Source organism: Schistocerca piceifrons, chromosome 9, assembly GCF_021461385.2.
Source record: "Schistocerca piceifrons isolate TAMUIC-IGC-003096 chromosome 9, iqSchPice1.1, whole genome shotgun sequence".
In the NCBI taxonomy this organism is placed as follows: Eukaryota; Metazoa; Arthropoda; class Insecta; order Orthoptera; family Acrididae; genus Schistocerca; species Schistocerca piceifrons.
The window spans coordinates 55,539,856-55,563,829 of NC_060146.1; the positions used below are offsets into that span (position 1 = coordinate 55,539,856).

Consider the following 23,974-nt stretch of genomic DNA (forward strand, 5'->3'; position numbering starts at 1 on the left):
TAATAATAATAATAATAATAATAATAATAAAACAGTTATGTCTGAAAATTCATGTGTACAATGCCAAACAAACTCAGTTTAAAATTAACAAACTCAATAGGCTACTTACAGCTCTCCTGACAATGCAAAAATCTTCACATGAATTTAAAATTAATAGTTCTGCCATAATAAATGAAATGCATGGAATAAATAAAACTAATGCAATTTACATTCCTAGTAATGAAGTCATAAAAAGTTGACTGTTTGGTTCAGACTTCATACAACTGTACTTTGAGAAGTTATGCAAAAGGGTACTGAAATATGAAGCCTATTTATCTTTGTGTGTGGATACATCAAAAAATAAGTTAAATATGATTTCTTATAATTTATTACAAAAATACAAGAAAATTAACATTTTTCCTCAGGTACATTTTTTCTCAGGTACAGTTTATACAAATATAATTAATTTGAGATCACAATTTGATATTTTTCTGCAAAAAAATAGCAATATACAAATGCAAGATAGAGTTCTTAAATTAGCAAACACGTAAACAAACTAAGTAAATAGTACTGTGTGAAACATCCTTAAGGACAAACATAATGTATTTATTTTGGCAATATTTAATAGCAGTTAAAAGGAGCAGAAATATCAAATAATTAAAAAAATGAAATATAAATACCCAATAAACATATAATATAATGAACAGACATCTTATCAGAACTGTCTGGTAAACTACTTTAGTCTACAGAGTAGATCATTTACTTAATTTACTCTCTGAAGACTGCACCATGATGTGCAACAAGTTCAAACAGACAGACTTTTCGATCTGGGTCTATTGATAACCAGCAATAGAAATTTTTTGGAAGTGTAATAGTCATGGTAATAGCGTTGTAACAGAGTACATCACCAAGCTCTGGTGAAATGTGCAAACATGGGGTTTTAGTTCTACATGAAAGATGCATTACCACACAGCTGGAGGAAACATAACTGATGCAGACCTCACTCTAGCTAATTTTAAGTTTCAAGTAGATGACACAATGGATGTCAAACTTCAAGTGGTCATGCTAGCAGAATACAACTAAGAAAATAGTGCAAACTGCAGCAATGGTTCTGAGGCTAGGTTAACTTATTTCAGGTTTTGTAGGACACAAAATTCATGCTAGTTTCAATGCAGCCTGGCTGCTATTGTCACAGTAGTACTTTGAAACCAATGTTGATCCACTTGAAATCTAAACCAGACAGTGCCCAGTCTGCTGACTGCCAGTAAGGGCCATGCAATCTATTCACATTGCATGCAATTAAAGGAAACATTTAGCCATAACTGGTCTAATTAAGAATTGTACTACAGGCTAACAAGGTGCCCACAGTTGAAAAATATGAAAAGGTGTAGGCACCAGCACAGACTTTTATAGATGGCAGCATGTAGTACAGTTGTGAGATATGCCATGCATTTGAAAATGACTTGTCAAATACCACGGAGAATTCAAACAAAGAGAGCCACTATCAGATGGAGGCTTCAGAACTGTACACTGTGAACGTGCACTGCATTTAACCAGTAATAACAATAATAAAACAAGTGTCTGGGCAGCACAGTTACAAAAATACACACTGGTTCAGCAAAAGGGGGAAAAAGGTAATTCCAATTCGTTAAAAGCACAGGAAAAAATATTTAAATAAAATAAAAAGATCTGAACTCTGAAGAAAATATAAAGGCTTCATTTATAAACTATTTTGGTTCCTCCATTATCATCATTGGTACTGAAGTGCTCACGGTCACGATGGCTCCACTCGTGGTAGAGCAATTCATATCTACGGGCAAAAGTGTCTCCACAAAAACGGCATTTGTGGGGTGGGAAGTGGACTCTCATGTGTTGACTTAGGTGGCGCGGGGACAGGAATGTCTTGTCACAGACATAACATGTGTACGGTCGCCGGTCATCTGTACCGCACGAGTGCTGCTGCAGCTCTGACAACTGTGAAAAGTCTGCGAGGCACTTGCTGCAGTTATACTGCAAGATGGGAGTCATCAGTGGTGACGTACATTCTTTACTGCCGGTGCACCCAGAGTGGTGTCGAGAGCGCTGCAACTCCACAGATGATAAATTAATTTTTTCACACACATGTCGGCGGACATGGCTACGCAGTGAGTTTCTGGAAGCAAATTTGTCACCGCAATCGTCACAGTGGAATCGGGCTAGCTCGGGGTCGAGTGCCGCTTTCCTGCAATCCTCCCGCTCGTGCTGCGCCGAGTGCCTCTGCAGTGCCGTCTTCCAGCGGAAAATTTTGCCACAATCGGGGCAGATGAGCAGGGAGAGCTCCTTTTGGATAATGGGAAAGGATCCTGCAACCTCTTCTCTCATCATATTTTCTTTTTGCTGCACTTTCCGCTTTTGTTCGAGAGCTTTCTTTGTCTCGTTCCTCAAGTGCTGCCTAATGTGTGTTCTTAGTTGGTCCTTTAGTTTGAAATAGTCCCCACAGTAGCCACACTCAAAGCGGATCTTCTCCCGGTGAAGCTGTCGGTGCCTGACCAAGAAGGCCTGTCGCTTAAATGTCTTGCCACACACCCTGCACGTGTGCTGCCGCCCCTTCGTCCTGTGTTCTCCCTCGTGCTGCAGAAGCAGCTTTGCCTGATCGAACACTTTTCCACAAGCCTTGCACCTCGATTTCTCCACTTGCTCCTCCTTGTCCTGTTCCATGTGCTTTTCCACATGCCTAAGTAAACATATCCTCTGAAGAAATTTCTGGCCACATCCTTCACATTTATAGCGACACTTCTCTAGAGGTGAACAGGACAGATGCTGCTCGTGAGTAGTGAGCTGCGACTCCCTCCCAAAGCGGCGTCCACACATTAAGCAATGGTAGGGCAGGGTGTGTGAGCCTATGTGCTCAGTTAGCTTTGAAACCCTGTCAAATAGCTTACCACAGTATGTACAAGATAATTCTGGTCCATTTCCTCCTTTAGACATTTTATTTACAGAACAGCCACCTTTAGAGTACATCTGAACTGTTACGACTCCTTCATCACACAATGTCCCTCTGCGTCTTTTGGACGGGCGAGTTGACAATTCAGTACCAGAGCTCTCATCACTTCTGCTATCGATTGATGAACGTTTTCTTGGCAAAATCGATACTGGGCTGACTCTGGGAGCATCGTGTTCCTTTTTTGGCAGATTACAAGTGACATCTTTTGAGATTTCTCCTGCAAAATGCTCGTCCTGTATACCAGGGAAATACGTAATAGTATTTTGCAACCAGGCCTCGACGGGTTCAGAGACACGTTTTCTCCTCCTCTTGCTAGTATACTGTGCTACTGGGTCTAGATTATCAAATCTGAGTGCTGTCAGATTACTTTGGATTGGTTTATTTTCTGCAGAAGATAATCTTGACAATTCTTCTGACGGCTTCATTTGTAAACAAGTTTCACCAACTGATGTTTTGTGAATGTCTAACATATTTTTCCTAGTCCTACATAAAATTTTCTCAGCAACAGTGTCATTTTTACGGAAAGATTTCTTTCTCTTTGACCGAGGCACTACCATCAGACTGCTCAGAGATATGTTATTACCTTTTGCTTTCGTGTCATAGCAGCTAGGTTCGTGCAGTTTACTGATGACCGTAAGTTCCTGCACTGAGTTCAAATTGGTGTTGCATTTGCAGTCCAAGTGCATAGCCTCGGAACACTGTGGATGTGTTTGTGCTGCCGTGTTACTGCAACTGTTTGTGTCGACTAATAGTGCTCCCGATCCTTTGACAATTTTCTGCTCTAAATTATTAGAAGACCCAATATCAGACATACTCACCAAATCATCCAAAAATTGCAGGGATGGCTCATTTACAGACAAACTGCTCCCATCTGCACACTCAGAATTTGACTGTGACCCACTGTACGACTGGTCACGGCCCAAGGTGTGAAGCACAGTTTCTGTACTCTCATTGTTATCACAGTTTCTTACCGAGACAGTCATTGAGCAGCTTGTTCTTGTCACACAACTGACAGGCTCGCCTGTTTGTGGGCATTCTACTATAGGATATGTGTGGTCATTGAGCTGGTTGAAGGGAACACTTTCACCTTCACCTCCACTGCTACCTCTCTGTTGGCTCTGGTTTCCTACTGGATATTGGTGAATGTTCTGAGGGACCCAAGAGGCATTTGGTACAACAGTAACAACAGAGGACAATGACTCAGAACTGCTGTCATCATCATCATCATCATCATCATCATCATCATCATCATCATCATCATCATCATCATCGTCACTGCTCGGAGGCAGCGTACCATCAGTAACACTGTGTGTAAACTCTAAAACTTCTGTTTTCTTGGCCTCAGCATCTTTTTGTGGGGCCTTCCTAATACATCCAGTGTCCTCTAAAGATACATGTTCTGGTGAAATTGGTCGAAACTGAGAATCTGCTGCTAAGACAACTTTATCTCTGAACTTTTGTTGAAACTTTGTATGCTCTATACTTCTGTTTATGGGTTGATCAGTTTCAGTGATTTTTGGTAATGTGGTATCAGCTGGGAGCAATGTAGCTGAACACTTATCTCTATCTTTCCTGTTACTATTAGGTATATGAACATCCAAGAGTTCACATAATCTCTCAATGGCTTCCTTTTCTTTACATTCAGCTTCTTTTTGAAAAATATTCTCATACATCTCATGGTTCCCTTTAGCGGTTTTTGGGCACTCTGCATGTGTGAGAATACCACAATGTTCATTTAATACATTACAGAATTTGTCAGTCAAGCTTGCAGTTTGAGTTGGGAGACCTGCAGCATCATCACCTTCACAGAAACCGTAGTCTGGGGACAGTATGCCATTTGGGTTGCACCTATCATGTAATTTCGAGAATGTCTCATCGACACTGCTTTGAATCTTGTCATTGGCATGACACTTAGACATCTGGAGCTCTGATCTATGTGGTGGAAGAAATTCTTGTTCAGAAGTAAATGTGGCTTCCAATGCTGGCACTGCCCACATTTCACCAGTAGTGGCAACACTAAATTCTTCATTTTGTTCTGGAAGCATCACAGATGACCTGAAACAATAACTCCAGTAAATAATTTGTAGAAACATCGCATTCAGTGCTAATTCACCATCTGAGTATAACATACCAAAAATTAGTGAAATTTTTAATTCTTAGAAAGTAATGCCAGACAGCTGGGCATGTGTTCCGAACCTTCAGGGAAGTAACTCTGTGGAGAGATACTGGTTTGCAGTACAACACACTAGATGTTTTGTACGAAAGTACGAGAGACGTTCAGAAAGTAACCTCCGGTTGATTTAAAAAAATACACCAAGTTAAATAAAAATATTTTAATATATACATCTTACAACTACATCTTTGCACTATTTTTCTACATAGTCTCCATAGCGATTGAGGCACTTATCGTATCTCTTCACAAGCTTTGAAATTCCTTCTGCATAAAAATCACCCGCTTGTGCCTGGAGCCAGCCTGTGACCGCATCTTTGAGCTCTTCGTCGTCATCAAACCGCTGTGACCCGAGCCATTTCTTCAAATGCATGAAGAGGTGATAATCACTTGGCGCCAGGTCTGGGCTGTAAGGTGGATGGTTGATAACGTCCCACTTGAAGGACTCAAGAAGGGCCGTTGTTCTGCGAGCAGAGTGAGGACGGGCGTTATCGTGCAAAAAAACGATACCGGAAGTCAGCATACCACGGCGTTTGTTCTGTATAGCCCGTCGTAACTTTTTTATTGTTTCACGGTACACGTCTTGATTAATGGTCGTACCACGTTCCATGAATTCAACCCTTTGGCATCCCAAAACACCGTTGCCATCAGTTTTCTGGCAGAAAAATCTTGCGAGGCTTTTCTTGGTTTGGTAGGCGAATTTGAATGTGCCCACATCTTTGATTGTTCTTTTGTCTCAGGGTTCACGTACTTAATCCAGGTTTCGTCACCGGTCACGATTCTGTTTAACAATGGTTCTCCTTCGTCCTCATAACGTGACAGAAAGTCTAATGCAGAGGCCATTCTTTGAGTTTTGTGGTGGTCGGTAAGAATTTTGGGCACCCATCGTGCACAGAACTTACGGTAACCCAATCTTGCTGTCACTATCTCGTACAAGAGAGTCTTAGAAATCTGTGGAAAACCAGTAGACAACTCCGACATTGAGAAACGTCGATTTTCACGAACTTTTGCATCAACTGTCTGAACGAGTTCGTCAGTCACCAATGATGGTCTACCACTCCTCTCTTCATCATGAACGTTTTCTCGTCCACTTTTAAATAAACGTACCCATTCACGGACAACTCCTTCACTCATAACTCTTGGTCCGTACACGGCACAAAGCTCACGATGAATAGCTGCTGCAGAATATCCTTTGGCTGTAAAAACCCTTATGACAGAACGCACTTCACATTTGGCGGGGTTTTCTATTGCAGCACACATTTCAAACTGCCACAAAATCTAAACCAGAGCAGGTACGACGTTCACTCGACCACGGCTTGATGCCGACTGACCTGTTGAGTGCGTGAACGCACAGATGGCGTCGCTACTCCCCCCACAACCCGCACTGTGACCAATCGGAGGTTACTTTCTGAACCGTCCTCGTATATTTATAAATACAGATAATAACTGGCTGTCTGAATATAATAATTAAACTTCACCAAAGGAACCACAAAAAATAACAACAACAGGATAGTGCAGAGTTAACTGAAGTCACTGTTTGAATGACTGCCATACTGATTCAGGACATCTGAAGTTTACAGTATCTATCTTTGACTTATTTGCCACAGTACTGTTCCAATGAGGATAGTTGAGCATTGAGCTTCAGCAACTGACAACTGTTTTAAGATACAGTTCTGTTCAGAATTTTATATGTAAAAGTTTTATCAAAAATTTCTTTGGCATCTCTTTAAAGCCTTGCGATACAATTTTAGTTGTTTTCTGAGTGAGCACAATTTCCTGGATGTCACTGTTTCTATAAATTTATTTCAAAATGTAGCATGTTACCCGTAAGAACTCAAGTACATCCACTGTCTAAAATATTATTCTTTATGTAAATGCATCTATTAAGGTCTGATAAAAGTAACTTGAAGCCTGTTTTATGGTCAAACTGGAAACAATAAAGGCACTTGCTACCTTGTGACAAAATACCACACTGTAAAGATTGGTACTACCAAGTCCAATGGATAACTAAGTGAAACACTCTCAATCAAAATGCATTTGGATTCTCATTATCTTTACAGTGGCCACAGAAATTAGTGCTGATTGAGAGAAACCATTTTTCTGATAAACAAATGCTTATGAAAAAGCATTCTGAATAAGTAAAAAAACAGAACTACTGCACAGCAAAATCACAAATAAGAAAACACAATTATACAGAATTTTTAGGACAAACAACAAGTGATTTGAAAAGTATACACTACAGGTTAAAAAAATTACCATCTGCTGCAGTTTATTCCTTTGGTACCTAGAATACAGTTTTCACCTAACATTTGGGTGATATTTAACAAACGTAAGAAGAAAGAAATGCTAAAACCTAAGACTGGAGCTTTGTATGCTAGGAAGATAATGCTGCATTTCAGTAAGAGGGCAGTCACAAACCAGTGACAATCCATATTGTGAAAAATACTGTAAATTCCCCAACTAAGGGTAAAATCGATTTGGGAGACTTTTATACAACAAGTAAAACTTCTTAATAAGTTACAACAGTCAAGGAAATTCATGTTGCAATAAAGGGAAAAAAATTCACTCCTTGAAAATATCTGCCTTGTGTATTCTAATTGCAAGTTTCTCTGTACTCACAGTTACGTAAGGATCAAACTCCAAATCATATCTGTTATGTAGCTTAGTCCAGAGAAACAGTTTCACATTAACAGACTACAAAATTTTGATACATTTATTTTGAAACTAACTAAAAACTAAATAATTCAAGCACAGTGCCATTTGAGTGCTATTCATTTAACTTTCTCAATGGAATGAGAATTAAAATTAAGAAAAATAATATGAAGTGTCTTTGAACGTTCACACTACAGACTGCTGGTCTTTATGCCCTCATACATCGTTTAGCCACCCAAGTGGCAATATGTAACACTATTGTGCTCATGCATTATCACAGGGTAACTTGTACGGCAACTGTGCACCACTGTATGACACAATTGTTAGGTGCCATAGGTGCTTCGAATGACCAAAGAAGTCTGAGTGTTGAAGAATGAAGTAACAGACTTTCTTCTCTCTGTGAAGAATCATGAATCTCAAGAGAAACGGAAGCTGTGGTGCTAAAAGACCACTGCATCACAACTGACACAACAGTGCAAAAACTAGAAAGTCGTCATCAGATCAGCTTTCAACATCTTGCACGCCATTTTGAACATGACAAATGTCACCATTCACTGGGTTTCACAAATACTCAGAACCTTTCAAAACCTCCTGAACTAAGGTAGCAGCAGAAAAATTTCAGTGGTAATCTGGATGAAGTATTTAAACACACAATCACTGAACAAGTGCTGGGTACACTGCTATCACTCAGAGACAAACAAACAAAGCAAGCAGTGCAAACATGTAGATTCACCAACAGAAAAAGCGAAGACTTAGCTATCATTGGGCAAGGTGATGGTGAATAGTTTTTTTTTTTTCCTCCACATCCATGGTGTAGTGCTAATTGAGGGAAGGGCGAGGTGAGATTTTACAACAGGTACTAGTGACGACTGAGATCAGGAGATGTAATTGCGTAAGAGGATGATTATTTTTTTTTAAAGTGTTGATCTGGCATGCCTGAGAAAATACATTACTGTCACAGTTTCCATCTGAATTTGTGTTTGTTTATATATTCTGATTATATATAAAAACAAAGATGAGGTGACTTACCGAACAAAAGCGCTGGCAGGTCGATAAACACACAAGCAAACACAAACACACACACAAAATTCAAGCTTTCGCAACAAACTGTTGCCTCATCAGGAAAGAGGGAAGGAGAGGGGAAGACGAAAGGAAGTGGGTTTTAAGGGAGAGGGTAAGGAGTCATTCCAATCCCGGGAGCGGAAAGACTTATCTGCTTGCGTCTGTATGTGTGGATGGATATGTGCGTGTGTGCGAGTGTATACCTGTCCTTTTTTCCCCCTAAGGTAAGTCTTTCCGCTCCCGGGATTGGAATGACTCTTACCCTCTCCCTTAAAACCCACTTCCTTTCGTCTTCCCCTCTCCTTCCCTCTTTCCTGATGAGGCAACAGTTTGTTGCGAAAGCTTGAATTTTGTGTGTATGTTTGTGTTTGCTTGTGTGTCTATCGACCTGCCAGCGCTTTTGTTCGGTAAGTCACCTCATCTTTGTTTTTATATATAATTTTTCCCACGTGGAATGTTTCCTTCCATTATATTTATATATTCTGACTTAGACACAGATCACACTCATTTGGTGTTTGAATTAGCAGCAGTATTTACATCTGAGTGGATTTCTGCATTTGCCATTTTTACGCATCGCTCACATGCACATCTTCTGCTTTTTTAAATAGAATACACTTTTCATTTCATGAACTGCTGTATATACTGATATATAGTACGCTTACAGCAGCCTGACAATGAGTGATACTCAAAATTCAGTCACAATAAATAAAAAATCTATGTAAATCACACAGCAAATGCAGGCAGATTTATTTATGGTGACAATCTTTATAGTGAGTAGTAATTAATTCAGTGACCAATAGGCAATAAAAATGGGTATTAACAATTCCACTTGTACTGCCACAAGCCAGTACCCAACAACACACTATGAAAGTAAAACATTTAAGTTCTGCATGCTCAATCTGAAGATGAACTTGAAAAGCCTCAAAAACTAATTTATGAAAATAAACAAATATTTCATAAGTAACTGGTCACAATTATATATACTTATATTCAAGAAATACACAGACACATGTTCTACACTACCCACAAGGAATAAGCTCAGAAAATAACAATGTTTGGGAGCCTAAGCCAAAATGACAATGTTTAATAATTACAGTCCCTGGCCAAATTCTTAGACACAATGCACATTTTTAATGTTTTTTGTGATAATTATATGTTGAGTACTATATCTAATGTGATTACTCAGAAAATTATGAGTTATTCCGGGCACTTGTTACATTGTTGAATTTTGTTACTATTGTTGCTACGTGACACTGAATTGTTGACTTATTGTAGGTATCAATGTGCAGAGTACAGCATACAGGAAAGGACCTGTTCAGTGGCGTTCTCACATGTAACTGGTGTAATATTTTGTTCGTTTTGATTATCAGCCAGATGTTACAAATTGTGTCTTTTAAAAATGGGTAAAAGAGGGGACATTTCATCACGTAAAAGAGGGGACATTTCATCACGTAAAAAAGATGAGGTCAAAGCCCTCGTTAAAATGAAAATGTATTCCAATCGGGAAATTTCATGAAGGTTGGAAATATCTGAAGCTAGTGCGAGGAGCATAAAGAAGAAAATTGATTCAGGTGAAGAATTGAGCCCCAGAAGCAAGAATAAAAGTGGAAGAAAACCAATTTTCACACCAAGGTCAGAAAGATTTCTCAAAAGACTTTGCCAAGAAAACAGATTTGCAACAATAAAACGGATAAAATCTCAACTGGAAGAGGCTAAGGTGAATGCATCTGAATGCACTGTTTGCAGAAAGTTGAAAGATTTTGATTTCAAGGCCTGTAGACCTGCTAGAAAACCAAAGTTAACAGCCACAATGAAAACAAAGCATCTGAAGTGTGCTAAACAGTGGTGTGATAAGGATGTAGACTTCTGGAGATCCGTAATTTAACTTTAAAATTATTGTTTATGATATTATATAACCTGTGTAACATTTATTCATGGTATATTAATGATGTTTCTTGATTTTTACAGGTATGCTTCAGCAATGAAAGCAAGTTTGAAATTTTAACTAACAAATCTCAACATTTGCACCGTCGAACAGGACAAAAATTTCATCCCTACTGCATTATTCAGACCATGAGACAACTAAGGTGATGATTTGGTCTGTCATCTGTGGTAAGGGTGATTAAGGGCATAATGAGGCAAGACCAGTACAAGGAAGTCCTGCAAAAACAGTTAACACAAAAACATTTGTTTTTATGCAGGTTGCCGGCTGGAGTGGCCGAGCGGTTCTAGGTGCTACAGACTGGAACCGCGCGACTGCTACGGTCGCAGGTTCGAATCCTGCCTTGGGCATGGATGTGTGTGATGTCCTTAGGTTAGTTAGGTTTCAGTAGTTCTAAGGTCTAGGGGACTTATGACCTCAGCAGTTGAGTCCCATAGTGCTCAGAGCCATTTATTTTAATGCAGGTTGGAGGTCCCTGTCACACAAACCGGTCAGTTAAATCCTTTCTGAAGGAACAAAATATCCCTCTGTTAGACTGGCCAGGTAATAGTCTCGACATGAATCATGTAGAAAATGTATGGGAACTAATGAAGAGGGAGGTGGCAAAAGATGTCATCACAACAAAAACACAGCTCTTAGAGAAGATCATCCATATGTGGTATCATCATCCACAAATGCAGGACACAGTATGGTCCTGCATCAACAGCATGCCACATCGCATTACGGCTCTCACAGCTGCAAAAGGTGGCTCACCGAGGTATTAAAACCAATGTTTCACTTTCATAATATTTTAATTTTTGTTGTAATTGTTGAAATACAATATTTTCAACAAATACTACATTTTATTTATTTCTTTAGTTATGAAGTAGACTACACATAATCATTTTGTCACAATTTATGTACATAGAAAGAACATTTCATTTGACATAAATCAAAATTTAAAAATTGTAGTGCATCTAATAAATTGGCCAGGGACTGTATATGAAGCCTGTCGACCCACCTCACAAATAAAAATGTTATGAGTCTTGAAAAGACACTAAACTGCATGAGTAAAATATTACAACTAGGAGCAGATAGAAATAACTTTGGAAAGGGTACTAACCTGTCACTGAATGGTTGCAGTTCTGAAGACAGCAGGAAAATGCTGTCACCAGTAATGTGTTCATCACTGTATGATTTTCTCTGAGTGACTCCGTTGTCCCAGTTCCAAACCTGACTGTCTGCTGTTTCACTCTGGACATCACATACATTACTACACACAGGAGAGAATAACAGGAAACCACAGTCCACAGGTTTTTGCTCCTTCGCTTCATTCTGCACATCTGTCACATCATTTCCCTGTACTCTAATGGTGTTTCCATCCACAGCTATGATTTGGGATGAAGTGCCATTGTTTTTCTCTGTAGACAGCAATTCTTTCCTTTTTGGTAATGATATTAATGTTTCATGGAGGAGGTCTGTCTGACTCTTAGTTAAATATGTACACAATGTAACGCTCAAGGCATTCAGCCTCTGGCTGGTTTTCAAAGACCACTGAAGTAAGTATTCTGCCACATTCACACTGAGTTTTGCAGCAGAGCTTCCACCCCACATCCAAATTTTACAGTCTGTAGGGATACCAGCAGTTCCCAATGGCCTGCCAAGTAGAGAAAATGGCACACACATCATGCCAGTACCACAAACTGGCCACACAAACTGCTGCAAAATATTTTGCTCATAGACAGGGTGCATCCTGACTGTTGTCTGCAATTCTTTGAAAAGTGACAAAGCAGACAGACAATTGTTTTCTGGACACTTCTCATCCACCCATCTAAACTCCATTTTGGGAGGAGAAATACGAGAGGTATATGTAGAGGCACAGCCAGAAATATCGTTGAGACAAACACGTTTAACTAGAGGCCCAGAATTATTTCCACCGACTTCATGGTCCCATGTCTTCACCCTTTTGCCCCCTTCATTCTGCTTATTTAGTTCACTATTTTTACCAGACTGTGTTGCTTCATACAGAGTTAACTTTTTAATCCCAAAGGAGCTTCGTTGCAAGTCAGGTACTTTATCTTTTGCAATAAAAACCTCTCTGTTCATCTTCAGCCATATTTTCATACCATGTGCTTCATCACAAGGGTCACTGTTCTCACTGTAGTTCACGGCCCCTTTTCTGTCACACTGTAACAACAGATCCTTTCCATGTGAAATTTCTGTTTTCACACACTTTGCCTGTTCCTGAATTAGCACTGCTGAATTTGTGCAGTACATTCTTTCATTGGTGAGGATGTGAGGCACTGCACTACCCTCCACCTTACGTGTCTTATACGATAATCGTTCTACTTTCTCTGGTGGGCACACGAGCAGTTCTTCAATCTTTGAGCTTGTTGCAGGTTGTTCTAGTTTACTCTTGTCTACTTCGTCCAAAAACTTTAATTCTTCATTCCAGTCTATCTTTTCAGAATTCACTAGATATCTATACTGTCCTTTGTCTTCACAGAACTTCTGAAAGCCGAAGTTCAAGTAACCTGGCTCTCTATCTGTAGCTTCAGACTTGTGAGTATTGGAATCGACTGCTGTTTCCCCTCCTTCCAGAATGCTTCCCTGCTCCTCTCCATCCTCAGATGGCCCACTGTTATCTCCCTCATTTTGACTGTCTACAGATGTGAACTTTTTGTTCTTAATGCAAAATTTATGGTCTCCCTTTCCTTCCTGTCTGTATTTCTGTGGTTTTTGGTATGATGACAGCAACTTCTTTTGAAGTCCGCATAATTCACCGGCACTGTTGCTGACAACCAGCTGAAGCTCCTGAGACCTGCAACATACGACGGTCCTATCCTTCCATTAATAGCAAATCAATTGTATCAGTTTGCTTGTCAAAAGTCAGAGAACTAGACAGTAAAGCTTTCACCTTAATACATAACTGAATAATTCTGAAAATAGCATATTTATAGAGTAGACACACCTCGCGAGTACTTCACATGCATTTAGTGGTAATTATCATTTTATGCTTAAAATGAATAAAGCACACTCAAAAATGGATCACATTGGTGTTCCCTAATCAGTCTCCTTTATAAGTGAGCTACACTTCCCTAAAATTCTCACAAGAAACCGAAGTTGACCATTCTTCCAGAAAATTTGCTTCACACTATCCTTAGCCAAAAATTATACTCCACTGAAGATAAATATCGGAACAGTATCTCTTCAGATGAGTGACAGAAATGTGAAGTACAGTAATGGATTGTATTCAGCTTGCACAGAACACACCATCAAACCTGACAACATAATCAATTGCAAGAATCTGCACTTCAGATGTCACTTCAGATTAACCTTTAATGAAAATGCGAAATGCTTCACACTAAATTCTTTTGGAAACAACATAATACAACAGGTTATTAAGAAATACGGTACTACACCAATTTATTGGGTCTGCGTTTTGTTACTTATAACTTGCAAATCATTTACATTAAGTACTTTTCTTATGTGTGTGTCCCATCTCTGTCCTCCAACAAAGCAAGCAACTTCACAATGTTTGCAGATGACTCGTGCATTGCGACAGACAGTAAAACATTCAATGTCAATCAACTAGGGTGCAGGTATTCTTAAGTGGTGTACAGTAAATTCTCTGGCAAAAAAACAATAGCGAAACCAATTATACTCAATTTCATTCTGACCACAAAAGCCTACAGAAGATTAATATTGTTCATGGAGCCAGCAGAAACACAGGGTATTCTGTTCGAAATTCTTAGGCATCCATATAGTAATAGGCCTAACTAGAAACAACACATACTACAAATCTTGGAAAGGCTTAGCAACATTTGATATCCAGATAATCTCCATTAGAAGCTACTTCCATTCATTGATGTGTTATGGAGTCATTATCACTACCATTTTAGCTATTAGAGATATTAACCACTGCCTCTCAATACAGGTATCTCTCTTCAGCCATGACACCAAGCTTCAAAATCCTTCTCAATATGAAACGAATGTGTGTCCCTATGAGCTGCATACATATGTGTCTATATATTCTGCAAGCCACCGTAAGGTGCACAGCGGTGGGTACCTTATGCCACCACTACTCATTTTCGTTTCTGTTGCACTCTCAAATACTGCAAGGGAAAAACAACTGTCTGAATGCCTCCGTAAGGATCCTGATTTCACTTTTCATTCATCTTACCTTTGTGCTCCTTACATGAAATGTAAGGTGATGGCAGTACAATTATTCTGCAGTCATCTTGGACAGTTTTCTAAGTTTTCTCAATGGTGTTGTGTGAAAAGACTGTCATCTCCTCTCCAGGGATTCCTATTTCAGTTCGTGAAGCACCTCCACAATAATCGTGCATTGATGAAACCTACTGGTAACAAATCTACCAGCATGACTCTGATTTGCTTCATTTAATCCAATCTGGTGTGTATCTGAACATTCAAGCTCACTCAAAAATGGATCACATTAGTGTTCCCTGAGCCGTCTCCTTTATAAGTGAGCTACACTTTCCTAAAATTCTCACAATAAACTGAAGTCAACCATTCGCCTTCTGTACTACCATCCTTATGTGCTCATTCCATTTCAGACTTTGCTGTGTATGCCTAGATATTTAATCTACATGACTGTGTTAAGCAGCATACTATTAATGCTATAGTTGAATACGGGTTTGTTTTTCCTACTTATCTGCAATAACTTATTTTTATTACATTTAGAGCCGGCTGCCACTGATCACGCCAACTAGAAATTTTGCTTAACGAGTCATATTGTACCCTCCTACAGTCAGCACATAACAGAAGAGGGAAATGTGTCATATATTGCAACCTGAAGAACTTGTCTCTGCTGTAAAAATCCTCAAGTCTCTTCCAAGTAATATTATGTCACTATGAGATAATGATCAATTATTTAAAAGTAAACTGAAGCATGGTTTGTTTGAAAACAGTTTTTGTTCCCAAGATGGCTCCTTTAACAGAGACAGACAGAACCATTTCCAATATATTACTGTGTTTTCCCATTTTAATGTCTCTTGCTGCTTTAATTACACCTTTTGATGATACATGTGATCACTGTATAGCTGTAATGGAAATTTCTGGAGGGAACACTGCGAGAAATAAGGGAAAGCCAACAACTCACCTATAGCACACTGATGCGGGGAGTCCAGAAACACGTAACAAAAAAAAAAAAGTTTGTGTTCACACTGGCTTTCAAGCTCTTGGGTGCACACACCCACATGGCATGGTTAATCTCTAACAACTGGAAATCAACCCTTTCCCCAGACATATTCGAATGACTGGGGGGCAGGGGAACGTCTTTAAACCCACAAAACGAAAATTTCAGAATAAAAAGAAACAGAATGGACCGACATCTGCAACTGACTATGTTGCAGGAAGGGTAGGAAGTTCTGGACAAAATTCAAAACCCTGACAGGATAAAGCAATCATAAACACCATCGGAACACCAGATGACAGAAGAAAAGGTGAAATCTTTGAAGAGGTGCTCAAAAAGGGGCATACCCCTTTCCTCAAAATGGGATATCTGACTGACTTCTGACTAATGTTGGAACAGAACTACCAATCTTACTGCTGATCAAAACTATACCATGGTAGATAGACTTACCTGACTGAAGACATAACAGAAGCAGAAATGAAATTTGCTCTTCACACCAGTAAAAATAGATTATAAACACTACACCTCAGAAAAGTTTCTATAACAAACAATAATATAATTACTGACAACTATCTTCAACTACTGCTTATGAAATGATAACACGCTACGTGCAGAGAAAACCAAAACTATACTGATTATCGAAGCCAATAATTTAGGAAATTCCAACACTGTGTTGGTACAAGGATCAGCAACTCTTATTTATAATTCATCAAGATTTTGAATGTGCCACTGGAATTATGTTGCAATCAAATCATATTTGTTATATTGATCTAACGTATGGACAAACATTTTGAATCTTCCATTGAAATTATGAACAGCCAAACAGAGAAGGAAGTTTTAATAACTATGTAATTTGCACATACAAAATGTTAAGAACTATTGTGTGTTTTAACATTTTGTATTTTATGTTTGTATTAATACTGTACCTTCTAATGTAAGTAATGGCTTGAAAATGTAGAACAGCTGTTGAAAGACTGGATGTTAGGAAAAGCAAAAATTGTGTATCTGTGAAGTGAAAAATGCTGTACACAAATGATGATGCATGAAGCAAGAATTCCTTTACAAATAGTAGACCACAAGAGAAATGGGTGAAACTATTTCTTAAAACGCTGCTATTTTACATCACAGTTCAGAAAACATATTGAAAGAGAAAGCATTTGACTAATGGTATCATATGAAGCTGGTTTGAGGAATATTGAAAACACTGACAAGAAGAAAACTGCCACAACATACTGCTTGATGGTGACCAAATATTCAACACTGATGAGGCAGGTGTTGCCCTAAAACTGGATGAGTCTTAGGTTCAAAGAAGAATCTTTTTTTACTACCATATATTAAGGACTATAAACTGCACCTTAAGTTTTAAGCACTTTTTAAAAAAAATAACATTTTTACCATTTTTATTTTTGGAGTGCAATGCCAGACTAAAAAAATTCTTAGTTTACAAAACCGAACAGAGAATTCAAAACCCTGAAAATCGTCATCATCTAGTTTTGGCTGTTTTGCACTCAGTTCTCTATTTGCATCTTTAGTCTTCCTCATTTCCTTCAGTGCTTCTTTACTAGCCCATCAATCACAAATGGTTTTTTCTGTTGTTTGAGGCTGACATGCTGCTCAGCTGCTCTGTTTCTACATTCTTTGCCTATGCTATTACCTTCAATTTATAGCCCACATAATATGAATGTCTTTTTTTGTTTTCATTACAAAACTAGCTACTAACAAAAATATTGTACTGTTACTGATAACACAGAAATGCTTGTGAGTCCCACAACTCATGTTCATCGCATTGCTGCACTGCTTGTGCCAGTTGAATACAATGTTGCCACATAAGATAAGTCTCCCCCAGCATTCCATATATTTGACCATTTTTAAGACGGGTGGGAATTTTTAATCAAACACTGCATTTTTTATATTAATTTTGAGTCTAAGATGCACCTGAATTTCAGAGACATTTTTTTGAAGAAAAAAGTGTGTATTACAATCCATAAAATACAGTATTCCTCGTGGCAAAGAGAAAGAACAGTCACTGTAATAGCTGAGTTTTCTGCTAGTGGAAAAATTGTGAAACCTATGATAGTATATCTTCATAAAAGGATGCCCTCTGAAATTCTTTGTTGGAAAGTGTGGCTCAGACTGGATGACTGCACCAATCTCTTATCAGTTTGCTGCCAACTGCCTTTATCCCTGGTTACTGGCAAAAAGATCAGTTTTCCTGTGTCATTACTTTTAGATGGGCAAAAGTCTCATTTAAACTTGTTAATTCTAAGTAAGTTCTGTCCAGAGAAGGGAATACTTATTTTCAGTTTGCCATTAAATCCAACTAATGTCCTTCAGCCTTGTGATGTGAGTGTTTTCCATCCACAAAACATCATGGAAGAACAGTGTCAGATTCTCAAAACAAAAGCATGGTGGATCAAAAACAATTACAAAGGCCAAATTTGTTTCTCTCTTAAACGAAGCTTTTGAATTAGTTGTGGATGAAAAGAAAATACAGAAAGCTTTTAAAGTTGTGGAATCTTTCATTTCAATGTTGAAAACACAAATTTCAACAAATGCGTGCAGACACGTTGCAAAATATGAATTTCAACAATGCATGGAGGCTCATCATCAAGAGTTAATGAAAAACACATTGGATGTGTGATGGTACTGGTGTGTAGTATCTGTAAGTGGTTGTTCTTTGGAGGGCGACAATGCCCAGTGGCACAGAGTGTCGCAAGCAGAGGCAGTTGTTGAGAGGTTGTGGAAGGTGTAGGCTGCGTGGGCCAAAGGCAGTTGCGTAGCGAAGGATTTATCTCTATGTTTAATAGTAGTGGCACACAGTTTGAATAATAGTGTGTTTATGATTGCGCAGTGTGATAAAGGAAATAAATTACATTTTACCCGTTCTTAATGCGTCTCCATCAGTTAGTACCGCACCATTGCATTTAACAATGAACGAAGTCTTGATATACACGGTCAACTGCAAAAAGAGGATTGTAACATAATAATCATTAATTAACCCATATAATCTCTAAGGAGACGGGAGATTATAGACAGGGGAAAGCAGGAAGACCATACATTTCTACAGACCATGGAATCTGAATTATCTGCGGATACAATTTATTTCTCAAAACAGCTTTACTTGACAAATCAAGAGCCACTGAGATTACAGACAGACTGAGCAAAACAATACTTTAGATGTAATTTTGAGCTAAGTGTCCAAACAAAACGAAGCAAATTGCAAATATTGTGTTTCTTAGGCCTACAGCAGTTAAATTATTACAAATGTGATATTGTACTTACAGAAATAAAAATTTAACCCACAGAAGATGACACACTGGTGTCAAAACATGTCTGGGGAAATATAGAAATAAACTAATTGTGTTTGCATAAGGCTGACTTCCAAAACAACCCAGTTTTTGAATTGCAAACACAGAAGAACAAAAAGAGGAGCTTCAAACCTTAGTAAAATGAGATGTGAAATGAGGTATTCCTCAGACAATCAAACAGAATATATGGTTTTAGAAGAATACATCTCTGCAGTTGGAAACACTCATTCAGGTGTACCAGAAGGCATTCATGGTTCTCAGGTTCAGAACTCTAAATCACCAATAGCAAGCTCATCTCAGGAAGCTCATAGAATCCCAGTGGAAACCTGAAAGGACCAACTTCATTGGTCAGTAATTAATGATAAAAAAAGGGCAAAAGAAAAGAAATACAAATAAACTTCCTTAGGCAGTTCTGAAAAATGGAAAGTATATCATGAGGGGGTTTTCTTTTTTCTTTCTTTGAAACAAAAGCAAAAACTGGGTGCATCGCAGAAAAAACATACTATCAGGATCAGGCATTTGATGATCCAGTCTCTGTTCATTAATTGGATAACGCTATTCATTTCGCATGGTTTTCTGTTACTTTTTGTTATATGCAATGCAAAGATGATACAAGTGGTCTTTTTTCCAAGTAAATTAAATGTCCCCTTAGTTTTCTATCAGTAGGTTATGTTACAACTAAATAGGGCAGGTAATAATGGGAAGAGTAGATTCTGAGACAGTGGCACCATATCACCACAGCATAAATGCAGCTGACGGCTGCATCTACACAGAAGTCGTGAGCTCACCTGCTAATATCATAGACAATGCTAGCACCAGTCCAACTAGATACGAAACTGATGAGAGCACCATCCTACGAATCCAACAGGAGCTTCACTCAAAAGCTAGCCCAGGGATGCAAACACACCCACTGCGGCAGTAGTGTCCTCATAAATAGCTGCAACCAACTCCAAAAAACCGTTCCCCCTTCCAGGTGCATTGAGAACCACATATAGGGTTTAAATTCGTACTTTTTTAATGCAAATGGCACACATAGACAAGTAAACAAATTCAGTGAATTCCTGAAGGGCAAGGATGTCTTGCATTTGTTCAGTTTCTGAGACTCACCTCAAATCAGGATTTAGGGCCTTGGCACCAAACTATACTATCTACCACAAAGATAGGTCAACAGCAGGAGGTGGGGTTACAATCTTTATAAAAGTGGAAACCCACATTACCAGTTGAAACCCCCCCCCACGGGCACACAGCAGTTAGAGACATTAGACAGTAGCTACAGAAGTAAACACAACCACTGGCTTTGACTGTTGTGACAGTGTACAGACCCATCCAGTAACATCCAACATAAAAATTATAATGTGGTACTGGGACAGCTGAGAGGCAAGTCCATAACTGGGGAAGACCTCAATTACACGATTCTTCAGCTTTTTTGGTTATACATAAGTTGCCAACTTTTAGACACAAATAACATGTGTGATTTCAAAGAGAGATAAAAAAAAGTGCTGAGTCATCTGAATAAGACACAGCCTGGGCAAAAGCACTACAAGTGCAAAGATGCGAGCTGGTGCCAGTGCCATAGAGATTCACCACTTGCACAAGTCCCACCAGCGCCACGGGCAGTGCTGAAGATATCAACTTTGTCTCAGCCAATAGCTGGCCGAGTACAATCTGCCAATGACTGGATGACAGTGGACAGAAGCCTACTCGGAAGATAGAAGAGCAGCTCTCACCCACGGCTGACTTAGACCAGGAACATAATTTAGTGAACTCTTAGAAGTGAACAGACAGATGATGTAAATTGCATTTGCTATGTACTGTGAAGTTAACCTACGATTATTTGCACTTGGCCACTGAGGGCCTTTTTTGTGTTATATTACAAGCAGTTTTGCAGACTTCACAATTCGACAAGTCACAAAGATGAGTAAACCTTTTTAACTCATTTGCGTGACTTTGTTATTAATTTGTTAGAGTGTTGTATGTAGGACCTTCATTCTCCTATCCTGTTACCTGATCCTGGGGCATAGATGTGTAATAGTGGCAGAGAAACATTGTCTTAGCGGTGTACTGCACCGGAAGCTGTTTCATGAACTCACAGTCAGCCTACCATAACAACAGTGGCAACTCTGCCTCCATAGTAGTGGAGACGGATTTACAGGGGGGGGAAAAAAAAAAAAAAAAAAAAAAAAAAAAAAAAAAAAAAAAAAAAAAAAAAAAAGGAGCTATATTTCTAAAATCGAAGTATTTCCTAAAGTCATCTGTTTATTTAGATAAATGCAATTTTTTCACTTTTTGGCAATAAATATAAATTGTTTTGGTTGGTTTTAAAAGTATAGTAGCTGGTGCTACATCGTAAATTTATGTTCAAATAAATGAGCAAGTTTCTTATTTAAAATTATTGAAGCTCTGTCTCTCTCTTCCTGCTGGTTTGCACCCAACATCAATAATTCTCTTTCGGCAAATGCTGAGGTGATATTAACAGAAAAGATATACAATATTTTTTAATTGTTTGGTGACTTAATCATATTTTGTTTTTAAGCATATATTGCTAAATGACTGAAGTATTTTTTGTGGAAAATATTTCTGAAATCATTAACCCTCAAACGGAGTTTTGGGGTCCTTTTTGATATCAGTCAAACTGTACACACATGCCATTTCCTCTGTTGGTCATTCTATTGTTGGCGGTTCTACATACCTTCTCAGCAGTTGATAGTGAACCTCCTGACGAACTAGTAGCATTGTCGAGTTGTTCTCTTTCTCAGTGCACAGCTGTAAAGTTTGGGTGGTGCCATTATTGACCCACGACACCATAAGTGTTTCTGTTTGCCCTACGTCAAAAGTTTACTTATCAACGAAATGTCATTTTATTTTTAGGCTTAGTGAGTGTTTTCATTTATTTTCAGTGTTACTATGGCTTCGAGCTCTCATTCACGTATGTCAGTGCTCGATCCAAGTTTTCCAGACTTTGTGAGAAAAACGCTAGAAGAAGGAGAAGAGGGTAGTGATGCAAATGATCTGGACGATGAAAATGACCCTTCTTACAACAGTGAACATGAAACTGCTTCAGAACAAAGTCGTGACTCTAGTGAATCAGATAAATTAGAGGGGAAATAAACATAGATGGGAATCAACTAGTTTCTATGGCAGAAATAGGTATATGTGGTCCACTCTAGAACCTCAAAGGAATGTGAGAACACCAGCCCACAACTTGATAATAAAAGTTCCTACACTGAAAGGCCCTGCAAGCCGATTGGGAGACTCATGCAGTCCATTGGAAGCATGGGATTGTTTGTTTACCAGAGATATATTAGAAGAAATTGTGAGTCATACCAATGTGAAAACTACTTCATATCGATCAAAATTTTCTGATCAGCAGTGCACAGAACTACGAGACATGAACGTCAATGAACTTACGGCACTATTTGGATTATTATACTTCAGTGCCATTTTCAAATCTAATCATGAAAATCTGGAGTCTATGTTTGCAACAGACGGCACTGGAAGAGAGATTTTCCGCGCCACACTATCCATGAAGAGAGTGCTGATATTGCTTTACTGCCTAAGATCTGATGACATAAATAGCAGAGATGAGAGGAAGAAAAATGACTCTGCAGCAGCAATTTCTTGGCTTTTCGATAGAATGGTTCACAATTCTCAGGCATCTTGTATGTTCACATGCATGCATGGATGAAATGCTGGTTGGTTTTCATGGGAGATGCACATTTAGGGTTTATATGGCTAGTAAACCAGCGACATATGGGCTGAAAATAATGATTTTAGCTAATGCTCAAACAAATTACCTTCTGAATGCCTATTTATACACTGGGAAAGACAGTGATGGCGGCTTGACACCAGAAGAATAGAAATTTCAGAAACCTACTCAATCTGTCCTGAGACTAGCGAAGCCCATTTACGGTACAAGCCGTAACATTACAGCTGACAACTACTTTGGCTCTATTGAATCAGTTTCAGAGTTGAAAAAACGAAAGTTTACCTATGTTGGTACATTGAGGAAAAAACAAAAAGGAAATCCCATCAAAATTCCAGCCATCGAAGAGGTGTGTGGAAGGTTCAACACTTTATGGCTTCACAAATGACGGAACATTGATTTCTTATGTCCCTAAAAAAAAAGGAAAAGCTGTCATTTATTCCCAGTATGCATCATTCAAAAAGTACAGATCCAAAAACAGGAAAACCAGAAATAATTTCCTTTTACAATAGCACAAAAGGTGACGTAGACACTCTTCACCAGAAGTATGCTACCTACAGCACAGGCAGACGAACACGCAGATGGCCTCTTGCTGTATTTTATGCAGTTCTGAACATGCTCAGAGTTAACTCGTATGTAATACAAACATCCTGCAAGAAGTACATACCTATTTCCCAGTTTGAATTCATCAAGACACTTGCCAGGCAGCTTACTGAACCCTATCTCAATGAGAGGTGATGAACGGCACACTACCAAAAGAACTAAGATTAACAATCTCAGGACTTTTGAAGAAACCTCTCCGAAAATCACAAATATTCACTCTGGATTCAAAGAGGAAACGGTGTGCTCTTTGTCCACGTGCCAGTGAGAAAAAGACAAACTAATATTGTACCTGCTGCAGTCGCCCAGTTTGCCAAACCTGTCATACGGTTGTCTGTAAAGAGTGTGGAGAGGAGAATGTGGGTGATTATTGACGATTTGTGAAAAACTCTGTATCAATTCATATTTGATGTTCATTACATGCAGATAATTTTTCAAACA

General features: G+C 38.8%; 1 protein-coding gene across 3 annotated transcripts; it reads right to left on the minus strand.

Annotated features, from left to right (window-relative positions):
* Positions 1-405: 405 nt before the first annotated feature.
* On the minus strand, positions 406-21,978 carry LOC124716970. 3 transcript variants are annotated; one of them, XM_047243574.1, is made up of 4 exons: positions 21,920-21,978; positions 11,891-13,606; positions 4,234-5,017; positions 406-4,200 (listed from the first exon to the last, which is right to left on the minus strand). In XM_047243574.1, the coding sequence occupies exons 1-4, from the start codon at positions 21,961-21,963 to the stop codon at positions 1,696-1,698; spliced, it is 5,049 nt and encodes a 1,682-aa protein (XP_047099530.1). In that variant the 5' UTR covers positions 21,964-21,978; the 3' UTR covers positions 406-1,695. The 3 variants fall into 3 exon arrangements, with proteins under 3 accessions (XP_047099530.1, XP_047099529.1, XP_047099528.1); XM_047243573.1 differs by having other exon boundaries at positions 406-4,203; XM_047243572.1 differs by having other exon boundaries at positions 406-5,017.
* Between the last annotated feature and the right edge of the window lie 1,996 nt (positions 21,979-23,974).

What these genes read in the sequence shown, in the direction of transcription:
- LOC124716970 (XM_047243572.1), bottom strand. Translation starts at nt 21,963, where the DNA reads ATGCTACTAGTTCGTCAGGAGGTTCACTATCAACTGCTGAGAAG. An exon ending in CACTATCAACTGCTGAGAAG is followed by an intron (nt 13,607 to 21,919) that starts GTATGTAGAACC and finishes ATGGAAGGATAG; the next exon opens with GACCGTCGTATGTTGCAGGT. An exon ending in CTGCAACCATTCAGTGACAG is followed by an intron (nt 5,018 to 11,890) that starts GTTAGTACCCTT and finishes TTATTGTTTCAG; the next exon opens with GTCATCTGTGATGCTTCCAG.